The sequence below is a fragment of the Microcaecilia unicolor genome, chromosome 2 (genome assembly GCF_901765095.1).
Source record: "Microcaecilia unicolor chromosome 2, aMicUni1.1, whole genome shotgun sequence".
Lineage (NCBI taxonomy): Eukaryota > Metazoa > Chordata > Amphibia > Gymnophiona > Siphonopidae > Microcaecilia > Microcaecilia unicolor.
This window is the reverse complement of record NC_044032.1, coordinates 230,392,854-230,407,781: the sequence shown is the minus strand read 5'-3', so window position 1 is coordinate 230,407,781 and position 14,928 is coordinate 230,392,854. Positions and strand designations below refer to the sequence as shown.

The 14,928-nt window shown below is 46.3% G+C and overlaps 1 protein-coding gene across 1 annotated transcript in view; it reads right to left on the bottom strand.

Annotated features, from left to right (window-relative positions):
* HSDL2 (hydroxysteroid dehydrogenase like 2) overlaps nt 1-14,928 on the bottom strand; it is a 130,326-nt gene that overhangs the window by 11,196 nt on the left and 104,202 nt on the right. The window contains exons 8-10 of the mRNA XM_030193772.1: nt 8,397-8,468; nt 5,462-5,602; nt 4,515-4,643 (exon numbers count right to left, since the gene is read on the bottom strand). Coding sequence (XP_030049632.1) covers nt 4,515-4,643; nt 5,462-5,602; nt 8,397-8,468 — 342 coding nt within the window. The remainder of the gene's footprint in view (nt 1-4,514; nt 4,644-5,461; nt 5,603-8,396; nt 8,469-14,928) is intronic.

Here is a 14,928-nt window from a genome sequence, read left to right as displayed (position 1 = left end):
CTTGTGATAGGTATTGGCTCCTGCATGGATCATCATCTGCTGAGTGCTGATGATTTTCTTCCTACGTTTGCATTCATCTTTCAAGGATTTTACTTCCTCGGCTTGTTTGGCCACCTGTACTTTAATTTGATCTGTCTGGTTGATGGAGCCCTGCACCTTCTCTTCCAGTGCCTGCACGTTGGAAGTCAGATATTCCTGGGAGTGCAGCAGCAGATATTTGATGGTGAACTGTGCCAACCGGAGCAGTTTCAGGAGAATGGGATCCACCTCATTCAGGCAATGGGGACACTTCTCGTTCTCCACGTTGCAAAAAGTTATGTTTATTATGTGCTCCTGCAGCGTAAGGAAATCCAGCTCGTTGGCAGCTCTGTCCACATCGCATGGCACTGATCCACCTCCAGTCCAAGGTCTCCTGCCGAGCTCAGGAACTTAAAGGCTGGGAGATAGCCCAGTGGCATCCTAGCTGTAATAAGGAAGAAACCCTGGATTGGGGTGGACTCAGCGAGGAAGGCAGGCTGGCAAAACGGAGCACCGACTTCGGTCCCCACAAGGGATAGTACACCTTGTTATAGAAGTCCCTTCGAAATCTTCGCGCTGACTCTTCCCTGCCGGTTCGCGCTTCAAAATGGCCCGCCGAGACTTACAAGGGCGGCCTCCAAGACTTCAGTAGAAGTCTCGCGAGGCCACCTCTGGAAGTCTCGGCAGCCATTTTTAAAGAGCGAAACCGGCAGCGGGGGCGAGTTAGCGCTGGGCAGCAGGCAGGCAAGACTGCCTGCCCTGGACAGGTCGGTGAGGGACGAATCGGAGGGAGGGAGGAGAGCCGGCCGCGGGTTTTAACAACCGGCTCGCAAGTCGGAAGAAAGTTAACAACCGGCTCTTGCGAGCGGCTCCAACACACCACTGGGGGAAGGCAGTCTTCTGGTCTTTACTTCACATGTCCATCGAGTCAGACATAGTAATGATAGTGTTATTTCTAGAGGGGGGACTGAAACTTTCCCACAGCTCCAGCATTACCGCCCGCAGTCACCAGTACTCATTTTACAGCACACCCAAAAACCAGGAAAGATATCAGCTGAATCAGTTTTGAATACAGCACTGGGAGTGTTTATCAGCAGGGGTGGCTCAGTCAATGGACCAGGTGAAGCTCTGATCCAGGGCACCAAGTGCCCGAGCCCATGACGTCACCCGGCCCATATGTTTAATTCAAATCTTACCGACGCACGCCGACGGTCGCAAAGAAAGATGCGCAGGCAGGGGCAGTGACCAGTGTTCTTCAGTCTTTCTCCTATCCCCCTCGGGAGCTAGGTGACATCATGCTGCTGGATTGGTTGTTTCTTGCAAGACAGGCTGGGACTGCACAGCCAACATCCAATCACAGCATGCCTTGCAAGGAGGAGCGGGGACGCTGAAGAATTTAAACTGCTTCAGTGTCTACTGCTGTCTGCGCTTTTTCTTTGGAGATTTTCGAGTTTGCTGCCTGCCTCTGCTGCACAGACCCGCCACTGGTGCCGGTGCCACGTGCTGCCTGCCCCTGCCTGGCGCCCGCTGCTTCCTTCCCTTCTGGACAGGATAGTGTGGGACACAGCAAAAGTGACAAAGGTGGGTGGTAGCCAGCATGGAGAAAGACAAAGTCAGCTCTTAAAAGAACTGGGAACTTTTTCCGGAGAAGAAAGGTGCTGGAGAATGAAAGGAGAAGGAGCTATCCTTGAACTGAAGCAACTCCGAAACAGGCGACAGCTACAGCCTGCAATCAACCCTCAGAGCCTACGCAGAAAGCAAAAAAGAGATGATTGCTTAGGAGCTGGAGGCAAAAGAAAGTGTTGAGTGGGAGCAAAAGCTCCATGCTCCCCAACCCCTATGAGCCCATCCATGTCCTTACACTCTCACTCCAGAGAATGTGCAAAGGTAAGAGGAGATCCCCCACCTTCCTTCCTTCCTAACACACTCCCTGATTTCTGCTGCTGTGAGTTCTTGCTTTCTGCCCTAGCATCTGTATTTGAGAGTTTTACTAGAGATGTGTAAAGATGTTTGCAGCAGAAGGAATTCATGGAATACATTTTTAACAGGGCAGCAAACAACTGGTCGTCGTCTCCCATGTCAAGCTAGTCAGACCCAGCTTTCTCTTTTTTCCCTTAAAACAAAGAGCAAGCTACTGTGCAACAGGCACATTTCACCATTTTCTGCCTCTTTCATCAATAGATTTTCAAATATGTGAACTGGGGGGGGGGGGGGGAGTGGAATTAAGTCTTTGCTAGTTTCAGCAGACATGGCATGCCAGTTTGTACACAGGTCTGTGGGAAGAGTTGTTTACTCATATCATAAGTACATAAGTACATAAGTAGTGCCATACTGGGAAAGACCAAAGGTCCATCCAGCCCAGCATCCTGTCACCGACAGTGGCCAATCCAGGTCAAGGGCACCTGGCACGCTCCCCAAACGTAAAAACATTCCAGACAAGTTATACCTAAAAATGCGGAATTTTTCCAAGTCCATTTAATAGCGGTCTATGGACTTGTCCTTTAGGAATCTATCTAACCCCTTTTTAAACTCCGTCAAGCTAACCGCCCGTACCACGTTCTCCGGCAACAAATTCCAGAGTCTAATTACACGTTGGGTGAAGAAAAATTTTCTCCGATTCGTTTTAAATTTACCACACTGTAGCTTCAACTCATGCCCTCTAGTCCTAGTATTTTTGGATAGCGTGAACAGTCGCTTCACATCCACCCGATCCATTCCACTCATTATTTTATACACTTCTATCATATCTCCCCTCAGCCGTCTCTTCTCCAAGCTGAAAAGCCCTAGCCTTCTCAGCCTCTCTTCATAGGAAAGTCGTCCCATCCCACTATCATTTTCGTCGCCCTTCGCTGTACCTTTTCCAATTCTACTATATCTTTTTTGAGATACGGAGACCACTACTGAACACAATACTCCAGGTGCGGTCGCACCATGGAGCGATACAACGGCATTATAACATCCGCACTTGGAGTCCATACCCTTCCTAATAACACCCAACATTCTATTCGCTTTCCTAGCCGCAGCAGCACACTGAGCAGAAGGTTTCAGCGTATCATCGACGACGACGACACCCAGATCCCTTTCTTGATCCGTAACTCCTAACGCGGAACCTTGCAAGACGTAGCTATAATTCGGGTTCCTCTTACCCACATGCATCACTTTGCACTTGTCAACATTGAACTTCATCTGCCACTTGCACGCCCATTCTCCCAGTCTCGCAAGGTCTTCCTGTAATCGTTCACATTCCTCCTGCGACTTGACGACCCTGAATAATTTTGTGTCATCGGCGAATTTAATTACCTCACTAGTTATTCCCATCTCTAGGTCATTTATAAATACATTAAAAAGCAACGGACCCAGCACAGACCCCTGCGGGACCCCACTAACTACCCTCCTCCACTGAGAATACTGGCCACGCAATCCTACTCTCTGCTTCCTATCTTTCAACCAGTTCTTAATCCATAATAATACCCTACCTCCGATTCCATGACTCTGCAATTTCTTCAGGAGTCTTTCGTGCGGCACTTTGTCAGATTGGCCCTAATGTAGGAGGCAGGGTAGGGGGTAGGACAGGTGGGAGGTGAGGCACAGGAGCGCAAAAACGAAAGTTGGTCTGGGGTGCCACAACCTCTTGAGCCGGCCCTGTTTATCAGGCTGTCTGCATCCTCTCTCACTAGCCCCGAGATCTCTCATCATATCAATTGCTTCTCCATCCTTTCTATTTTGCAAAAAGCTACAGCACAACTAATCTCTTCAGAATACACAATGACGGTCACTTAATTTTCACGAGTCTGATGTATATGTCATAAAACTCACTTGGCATCACCTATGCTGATCATACAGCTTACCTGGCTATATTAACATCATAAAATGTTTTTCTCCACTTCAATATACTTGCATATTGTGGATCAGATTTCCCATTTTTTAACTAAGGGCTAGATTCCTTAAAATGTTACTGTTAGCAAACACTAACACAGTTATTGCATGTTACTAGTAACTACATTCCACTGCATGAAACAGGACCTTTGGTAAATAATGCACATGAATACGTTACCATGGTAGCACCTTTAATAATCTAGCCCTAAACACTATTATATTTTACTGACTTCTACTGATTAATGGAGAAATTATTTTATTAAAAAAAGAACTGTGGAGCTGGGGCAGGAGCAAAAGAAGAGAGGCTGGATTATGAGTCATTTGCTGAGAACATACATGGTTCTCTCTTCTTCCATCAATGGCAGAAAAGATTCCAGAATTTGATTTCTCACAAAACTCTTCCTCGACAAGACTGAAGTACTCAAGAAAAAAAGCCTTCCTCAAAGTACTTAATTGAGCAACAGGCTATGACACTCGCAAAGGAAAGAAAATTGCACAACCACAAGGTCTGTGTTTAAAAGGACACTTATCCTAGTGCATGCGGCACAAAATAATTCAGTAGAAAACTCAAGAAAATTGTTTTTTTGTTTTAACACTTGACAGAATCTTTTGCTAGTTACCTTTAAACATGTTCACAAAGTCAGCACTGTCCAAGCTCATAATTACATCTGCTCTAACTGGCGGCTCTCCACTTCCAGCACTTCCACTCAGATTCTTCAGATCAATGTACCAAGTTCCTGGATTTTCACCTGAAAATGAGGTCAGTGTAAACAGATTTAATGGAATACCTGCAATTTGCTATGCTTTACTACATAAAATGAAGAGAATCTGCCACACCACAAGAAACAGTTGCAGCCAACTGGACCGCAATCCTCAAAACCCTTCAGCTCCCAATCCAGGAAATTAATTTTACACCTGTAAACCATGCACTATTTATTGCAATTACCTGGACAGCAAAGTGTGTTGGATATAAAAAAGTCAATGGTTAGCCTCATTATTAACCATGACACTAGCTAGGTGGTTTCCAGATAAGGAATCAGATTAATTAGGGATGGGCTCATCTGCAGCTAGAAAATCTCATCTTCTGCTGTGGTTAAATGAATGAGCTTGAACTGGCCTTGTAAAAAGTAGGTATTGAAAGATGAGCAGCTCATATATTAAAAATTTAAATTAGATGCTAAATTAGGGAGGAGTAGCCTAGTGGTTAGTGCAGCGGACTTTGATCCTGGGGAACTGGGTTTGATTCCCACTGCAGCTCCTTGTGACTCTGGGCAAGTCACTTAATCCTCCATTGCCCCAGGTACAAATAAATACCTGTATATACTATGTAAACCACTTTGAATGTAGTTACAAAAACCACAGAAAGGTGGTATATCAAGTCCCATTCCCTTCCCCTTATTTAAAAATGCCAGAGGTTCCACAATAGTAAAGTCACCCCTTGCAAAGTTTTGGTGTGTCTGATAAAGATTCTGTAGAAATATTTTAACCTTCTGGGGCTCTGATAAGACCAATACTATAAATATCTAACTTTATTTTTTAATCATTAAAGAAAGACAACTCCTCTTACCAGACAATTCAAACTGGTAAACGCCTTGGGTAGTCTTCACTACCTCTTCATTGAGAGAAACCTTAATTACTCTGAAGGTTTCTGCCACAGGTCCTGTGGGTGCAGCCTGTTCCTTCCCTTGTTTGAAAGCAGCAGAAGCACCTACCAACACAATATTTAATATGAAAGAATGACAAGTTCATCCATTAAGCACGCAATTCAGGAATTGATTAAAGGGGCAAATCCTTCAGAACTAGCAAGTATTGTCCATGCTCAAAAGAGATACAAACGGAAACCAACTATATAAAAAGTTAGCCTAACATCAACTCCAGTAAAATACTGGAAGCTAGTATAAAACAGTTCCTGGTTACACACCTGGAAATTAATAATTAGTACTTGCAAGCATGAGGACGTTTTAGAATGCTGGCAGCAAACTCTAGAGAGAAAACCAAGTTAGTTGCTTACCTGTAGAAAGTATTCTCTTTGGACAGGGGAATACAAGGCCTCATAGCATGGGTGACATCACTGATGGAGCTCAACATGAGAACACTGCTTCAGCTTCAATTACTTTAGGAGCTTTTGCGAAGCATCACTGTGCATGCCACTTCCTGCCTGTTGCTTTTGCAAAGGACCTCAGTCTAGTATTAAGGCTTAGAGTAGAATACAATGCCTTGGGGAGATGGGTGGGGTATGTGAGGACCTGTTTCTCTAGTCCAAGAACACTTACTACAGGTAACTTGGTTTTCTCTGAGGACAAGTAGGGCTGTAAGTCCAAACACCATGGGACTCCCTAGCTACAGGCTGCCTTCAACAGAAAAAAAGGGAAAACAGCTAACACACAGGTGCTGCAATTGGCACATACCAAAATATTTTTGTCCATTTTTTTTTGGAAGGCAGTCAGGAAACAAAGAGAAGCGAGCCTTGAGGGGGTGGATTCTAATCCCAAAAGAGATCCTGAAAGATGGACTCACCAAACCTACTGTCACGTTGGGAGGCTTTCTAGAATTACTGTGATGTGAACAAATGGACAAAGTTCAGGTTGCAGCCTTGCAAATTTCCTACCTGGAGGTTGATCTCAAGTGGGCTACTGGCATTATGAGCTGCAATATGACCCTCAAGAGACAGGCCTGCTTGAGTATAAGCAGAGGAAATGCAGTCTGTAGCCAACAGGACAAAGTGTTTCTGGTAATGGTGGCTTCTGCTCTATTAGTGTCAAAAGAAACAAAAATGGGTGGTCTTGCTAAGTAGAAGGCCAACGTGTGCAATGCATTTTCACCTTTGTGGTCATAAGGCCTGGGGATTTTTCAGATCAGGTACTTTGGTTCACAGGTATTCAGTGGCTCAAAAGGAACTTTCATCAGCTAGTAATGAACAATGTTGAGCTCCCATGGTACTGCATTAGACTTAATATTAGGCTTCAATGGGATTTAAATAATGACCACCAGGACCCTTCAAGGTAGGACTAGGGAGGGGTTGTAGTATGTGGGGGGCGGTGGTGGCAACTGCGACGGTGGTGGGGGGGGGGTGTATTGTGCGGGAGGGGGTGGTGGGCAGGTTTTGACACAGTATAAGTCACACTCATAAGAAGGACAAAATATAAGAAACCAAACAGACTACATTAAGGGCATTAGTTATATTTAAACAAATGAGAGATCTGCATGAGAGAAAATATTTATTTTTATTATTTTGACTTATGAAAACCATTTGTCCCCGAAACATGCTCAAAACAGAATAATCCATTTGTTTAAAAGAGATGAGGTGAAGATGTAATTTCATGTGCCCCAATGAAAAGAGAGTTTTATTTTTAAATGAATTTAATTTCACAGTGTATTCCTTCCCAAGGCAGATTACAACAGTTAAAATGAACCCATCAGTAAACAGGATATCCTCACTGACATTTGGTCATGTGTTACTGTATTGTATAGAACAGTGTAGAAAAAGGAACACAAAATACAGAGATTTAGTACTGTTTTTACCAGGTACGATAATTTTGTAAGCATTTTAGTGATATTAAATTTTATTTCATGATATTTATATCTACATATGGAAAGTCATCCTCTACTTTTTTAGTCATTCCCTTTGTAGAATATATGCTAATAGGCAGAACTGATAAAATAGGTATCAGTCTCTCCTTCCTCTTTCCTTTTCCCACTAGTTATGTTTTATTGCAATATTCTAATTTACTAAGGTAAATCTTGTAAACTGAGTGTTTGCCTAAAGAATTACACTTCCAACTACACAAATGCAAACTTCTTTGTCTCATACAGCTAGTAGATGTAAGAGGTAAGAGACTTCAGATTCCCAGTGCTGCTTCCTATAATTTGGAAATGCATCGCTCTGCTATACCACTGGTTCGCTCTACTTTCAAATGCGGTAACCAGCAGGAATCCTCACTAGTCTTTCTCCCTCTATTAAGTGCCTAACCTCAAATTTACCCCAAAAGCAAGCGAGTACGTGACTTTGAGAAGTTTCTCACAGCTTAAGTAATTCATATTTTGTCCGTAGGGCTCGAGTAACGGGGGTTGGGCTCCTAAGGAAGCGATTGCGAAACAGGAGCTCGCTTTAGAGCCAACCTAAAGAAAAAAAAGGCCATGGAACACGTCCTGTACAAGACAAATTTCTTCCATAAAAATATATTTAAAAAGTGAAAAACTAGGAGGTTAGACACTTAATAGAGGGAGAAAGACTAATGAGGATTCCTGCTGGTTACTGCATTGGAAAGTAGAGTGAACCAGCGGTACAGCAGAGCGGTGCATTTCCAAATTATAGGAAGCAGCACCAGGAATCTGAAGTCTCTTACCTCTTACATCTACTAGCTGTATGAGACAAAGAAGTTTGCATTTGTGTAGTTGGAAGAATATTCTAATTTAGAAACCCCTCCCTCTCTCCCACATCTCAATAGATTTATTTTGTGATGGTTTAGCCATTCAAATTGAATTTAGCTAATGCCTCTTACCATGCTCTTCCATTTTAGTAGTCAGTGTGTCTGGGTCGTCATCTAAAAAAAAATCTGGTAGCAAAGGGTGACCTAAAAAGAAAAGAAAACCATGTGAATGTTCCATTGCTGCTTTAACTACTGATTTTATGGTTGTTGAAGTGACAAACATGATCTTGGATGCTACAACTCTGAGCAACAGAAAAAAACAGTAGACCCAAGAAACAGCTACATGTTCTTGCCCAACTTACAATGTCCTAAATATGTACCTTCCGATACAGAAATTTTTAAAAACTGATCTTGAGTCACCATATTCGAGCTTGTTCATTTCCACCAAAAATCCAAAAAAGGTGCCAACTAGGTGTATTTTCAAAGCACTTAGACTTACAAAGTTCCATAGTAACCTATGCTTTGAAAATGAGCCCCTATGTGTTTTTTGGTTTCTCTCCCATTTTCCACTCCTCTTTTCTATCCATGGTTGTAGTTCTTTTCCTTTTCTGAGTTTTGCTTATTTTTTATTTTGTAAACTGCTTCGATTGCTCTCACTGAAAGGCAGTATATCAAGTACCGTTAAACATAAAATAGGCCTATACCATAACCCTCCAGTAGCACACACAATGCTCTTGAACAAATTTACACCTACTGCTTAGAAGGTGCAAACATAAGAAAAATTACACTAGGCATGTACATATCACAACTCCACCCTCACTCCACTCAAACTATTCCCATAGGAATGCCTACGTACCATCCTGTCTGCATGAGTATTGAGCGCCACAATTTTGTAAGAGCTCTTTTGTGTGCACAGAGCATGCTGTAAAAGTGGAAATGCTCTATGAAATTACCCCCACAGGGAACACAGGAAACAAAATCTAAATCTAAGTACTGTGGAATTTCACTCTGAAAACTGGTGCCAAGTCCGCTAGTTCAAACTACCAGCAACGGTGACTTCAGGCAAGCCAGATCTGAGTTCCATATAGAAAGCTGCACGGGAACAAGGTCAGTGGGAATCCTGTGGTACTGCGGGGATCCCCTCCAGGTCTGCAGGGATGGATCCATGTCCTGTGGGGTTTCCGCACAAGTGCAAGTAAGCCTTCCCTTCCACCCCCCTGAGCCTCAGGGCTTCCTCCCCAAACACAACTCAATGCACCCTGGTGGTCTAGTGGCCACTTCGTGGCAGGAAAGATCCCCACTCTTTCTTGCCTGCTGCCTTCACATAATCAAAATGGCTGGTGAGAGGTCACTGCTTAGTCTCGGCAGCCATTTTAAAGAAGTGGCGACAGAGAGTGGATAAGCGGCAGTGGGCAGGAAAAAGCGGGAATCTTTGCTGCCCCCAAGAGGCCACTAGACCACTAGGGTGCACTGAAGTACATTCGGGGAGGACACTCTGACTCTGTGGAGGGGAGGGGAGGTGGGTGGATGGATGGATGGATGGATGGACGGGTGGCATCGTGGATGGATGGGAGGAGGCTGTAAAAAGAGTGGATGGAGTGTGGATACAGGGAGGGGGGGGGGGAATACAGCACATGGGATAGAAGGGGATGGAGAGGAGAGAAGAGGGGGACATGCTCACGGATGTTTGCTTTTTTGAAAACGTACATCTTTTAAAATTTTGTATTTAGCAGAGTACGGAAGAAAATGCATTTATTACTTCTACCAGTATTTTCACTGCTTATAGAATCTGGCTTTCTTGGGGTGTGGGTCAAGGTGACTGTCCAGCGGGGTGCGATGCGGTGGGGCTGGGTGAGCCAGGGGTAGGGATGGCGATCACTTGGGCTGGGAACGAGTTAAATTTCTGTCTCAGTGCAACTCTCTAGTTCCATCTCAATGTTCAGGTTGCAAGCCCTGTAGAGGAAGTATCCTGAATACCTGGGAAAGTAGGAGCACCAAGCAGTGTGTCAACTGACAGACCTAGCAGACTAAAAGTTTTATACTGGGTGAACTCTAGAAGGGGCTCTGTAACAGAGCAAATTAATGTGGAGACTACATAATTTCTTGCAGTAAACAAAATGATGTCACCTAAAACAAACAGTGATTCCATAGAATAAATCAAGTCACTAATATGTAACAAGTGTTCTCAGAGGACAACTGGATACTTAGAGGCATATTTTCAAAGCACTTAGCCTTCCAAAGTTCCATAGAAACCTATGGAACTTTGGAAGGCTAAGTGCTTTGAAAATGAGCCCCATAGTCTCAAATGTGGGTGATGTCATCCAACAGAGTTCAAATGAAAACTCCTCTCAAACTTGTTTACACACACTTTTGAGAGTGTAGCACCGTATATACTTCGTGCCTAGAACTGTTGCGCAGGTCCTTGCCAGTTGAGTTTCTAGCTTATTGAATACAACTCCAAAGGGAAGGAAGGAGTGTATGTGACACTACATATATATTCTGCTGTTTACAGAGAACACCTGCTGCAAGTAAGTAGCTGTTTACTGGGAGGACAAGGAGGATACAGTAATCTCATATGTGTGACTCCTTAGCTACAGACTGCCTTAAAAACAAAAAACCCAAGACAGAGGGTCCAAAAGTACATGAACCAAGACAGCAAAAAAAGCACAAAAGAACCTTCAAGACTGGAACAATGGTACAATCTTTAATGAAATAGACCCGACACGAGCCGTGATTCGGCACACTGAAACTGTCAGGTTCTCAGGTTCAGAGCCCGCGCAGATGGGCTCTGGAGCAAATGTGAGCCCTTGGGCTGCTGACGAGGAGCGACAGCAGGAGGCAAAACCCACTAACCAACACTGGGCTAGCACACCGGCACAGGCAAGGACTGTAGGCGCTGCCCAGCGAGCCGGAACACTTGGACTGGAATACACCGGACTGGTCCGCACTGGACTGGAACATACCGCACTGGAACACACTGGACCGGAACCCACTGGACTGGAGTACACCGGACTGGTCCACCCTGGACTGGAACACACCAGACCGGAACCCACTGGACTGGAGTACCCTGGACTGGTCCGCACTGCTTCACCTGCACTTAGCCACTAACCCTCCCAGGAGTTGAGCCCCTGGGTTCGAGTGGCCAGCAGGACTTACCGGATACCCCAGGACCAGGATACTAGAACAAGCTGGAAATAGGGTGCTCCAATGCCCTAAACTAACAGGGGTGCTCCTAACAGTAAACCAACAGAATTCCTAAGCACTACTAACAGAAGGGCTCCTAAGCACTAAACTAACAGAAGTGCTCCTAAACACAGTGCACCTATGCACTGAACTACAGCAGTGCCCCACAGCACTAAACTAACCAAGGGGAAACAGGGGAGCCACAAGGAGAAAGCAGGGAAGCAAAACACATAAACTAACACAGGTGCTCCTAAGCACCAAGCTAAAGCAGTGCTCCACAGCATTAAACTACTAAAGATGCTTCCTAAGCACCAAACCAACACAAGTGCTTCAAAAGGGAAAGCAGGGGAGCCACAAGGGAAAAGCAGGAACGCTAAACACAAGTCAAAAGTGCACACTGCACTAACAGTAACCTGGACCTATAGCAAACGCAAGCAGGGAAGCCAGACACAAAGACAGAAATGCACACTGCACCACCCCTACCTAAAGCAAACGCAAACGTTGCAAAGGCCCTGAAGGGAAGAACACCACTTCCTTATCAAGGCCCTGCCTGATGATGTCACAACTACCAGACACAGGCAGCCAGCACACTGAAACCCAGAAAGGCTTAACCCACACAGCTGCCTTATAGTGAAGCAATTAGAGTCATGCTGCTGGAAGCAGCCAGCACAGAGAGACAGAGCTAGCTCAGAAAGGACAGACAGAAGAAACAGAAGCCATCACAGAAGCTGACCCCCCAGAAATAAGGTAAGTCTTGGAGGGGTCACAGCAACAATCGTGACAGAAACATTTTGAATTGGCGAGTCACCGTATTATAAGGAGGACCGTTTGGGATTTTATTTTCTATCAAAGAGAATACTGGTTTGATCCGAGGCAGGCGCCATTCTGCACCAAAACATAGTCCATGTTGGGTCTATTCCATTAAGTGAATGATACATACCTGTAGCAGGTGTTCTCCGAGGACAGCAGGCTGATTGTTCTCACGACTGGGTGACGTCCGCGGCAGCCCCCACCAACCGGAAAAAGCTTCGCGGGCGGTCCGCACGCAGGGCACGCCCACCGCGCATGCGCGGCTGTCTTCCCGCCCGTGCGCGACCGTTCCCGCCAGTTGAATGACAAGCAAAAAGATGAAAACCCAACTCCAAAGGGGAGGAGGGAGGGTAGGTGAGAACAATCAGCCTGCTGTCCTCGGAGAACACCTGCTACAGGTATGTATCATTCACTTTTTCCGAGGACAAGCAGGCTGCTTGTTCTCACAACTGGGGTATCCCTAGCTCTCAGGCTCACTCAAAACAAGAACCCAGGTCAATTGAACCTCGCAACGGCGAGGATACAACAGAAAATTGACCTACGAAGAACAACTAACTGAGAGTGCAGCCTGACCAGAATAAATTCGGGTCCTGGAGGGTGGAGTTGGATTTACACCCCAAACAGATTCTGCAGCACCGACTGCCCGAACCGACTGTCGCGTCGGGTATCCTGCTGGAGGCAGTAATGTGATGTGAATGTGTGGACAGATGACCACGTCGCAGCCTTGCAGATCTCTTCAATAGTGGCTGACTTCAAGTGGGCCACTGACGCTGCCATGGCTCTAACACTATGAGCCGTGACATGACCCTCAAGAGCCAGCCCAGCCTGGGCGTAAGTGAAGGAAATGCAATCTGCTAGCCAATTGGAGATGGTGCGTTTCCCGACAGCGACCCCTAGCCTGTTAGGGTCGAAAAAAACAAACAATTGGGCGGACTGTCTGTGGGGCTGTGTCCGCTCCAAGTAGAAGGCCAATGCTCTCTTGCAGTCCAATGTGTGCAACTGACGTTCAGCAGGGCGGGTATGCGGCCTGGGGAAGAATGTTGGCAAGACAACTGACTGGTTAAGATGGAACTCCGACACCACCTTCGGCAGGAACTTTGGGTGGGTGCGGAGCACTACTCTGTTGTGATGAAATTTGGTATACGGAGCATGAGCTACCAGGGCTTGAAGCTCACTGACCCTACGAGCTAAAGTAACTGCCACCAAGAAAATGACCTTCCAGGTCAAGTACTTCAGATGGCAGGTATCCAGTGACTCAAAAGGAGGTTTCATCAGCGGGTGAGGACGACGTTGAGATCCCATGACACTGCAGGAGGCTTGATAGGGGGCTTTGACAAAAGCAAGCCTCTCATGAATCGAACGACTAAAGGCTCTCCAGAGATGGCTTTACCTTCCACACGATAATGGTAAGCACTAATCGCACTAAGGTGCTTCCTTACTGAGTTGGTCTTGAGGCCAGACTCTGATAAGTGCCAGAAGGTATTCAAGCAGGTTCTGTGCAGGGCAAAGAACGAGGTTCTAGGGCATGCTCTCACACCAAACGACAAACCTCCTCCACTTGAAAAAGTAACTCTTTTTAGTGGAATCCTTCCTAGAGGCAAGCAAGACACGGGAGACACCCTCAGACAGACCCAACGCAGTGAAGTCTACGCCCTCAAATACAGACCGTGAGAGCCAGGGACTGAAGGTTGGGGTGCAGCAACGCTCCGTCGTTCTGCGAAATGAGAGTCGGAAAACTCAATCTCACGGTTCTTCTGAGGACAACTCTATGAAGAAGAGGGAACAGATTGCGAGGCAAAAGGGCGCTATCAGCAATCATGGTGCCGCGGTCTTGACTTGAGCTTCAGTAAGGTCTTCCCCACCAAGGTATGGGAGGTAAGCATACAGGAGGCCGGTCCCCCAATGAAGGAGAAAGGCTGTCCGACGCTAGTCTGCGTGTGTCTGAAGTCTGGAACAGAACAGAGCAGCTTGTGGTTGGTCTGAGAGGCGAAACGGTCCACCGAGGGGGTTGCCCCACTCTCGGAAGATCTTGCGTACCACTATGGAATGGAGCAACCACTAGTGCGGTTGCATGACTCTGCTCAGTCTGTCGGCCAGACTGTTGTTTACGCCTGCCAGGTATGTGGCTTGGAGGAGCATGCCGAACTGGCAAGCCCAACTCCACATCCGACGGCTTCTGGCACAGGGGGCGAGATCCGGTGCCCCCCCTGCTTGTTGACGTAATACATTGCAACCTGATTGTCTGTCCGAATTTGGATAATTTGGCAGGACAGCGATCTCTGAAAGCCTTCAGTGCGTTCCAGATCGCTCGGAGCTCCAGGAGGTTGATCTGCAGATCCTTTTCCTGGAGGGACCACAGACCCTGGGTGTGGAGTCCATCGACATGAGCTCCCCACCCCAGGCGAGATGCATCCGTCGTCAGCACTTTTGTGGGCTGTGGAGTTGGATATGGACGTCCCAGGGTCAAATTGGTCCGAATGGTCCCACCAGAGCAGTGAAGTGCGGCAACTGGTGGAGAGGCGGATGACATCTTCTAGATTCCCGGTGGCTTGGAACCACTGGGAAGCTAGGGTCCATTGAGCAGATCTCATGTGAAGACGGAGCCCAGGGAGTCACATGGACTGTGGAGGCCATTATGACCCAGAAGTCTCAACATCTGCGAGCTGAGACG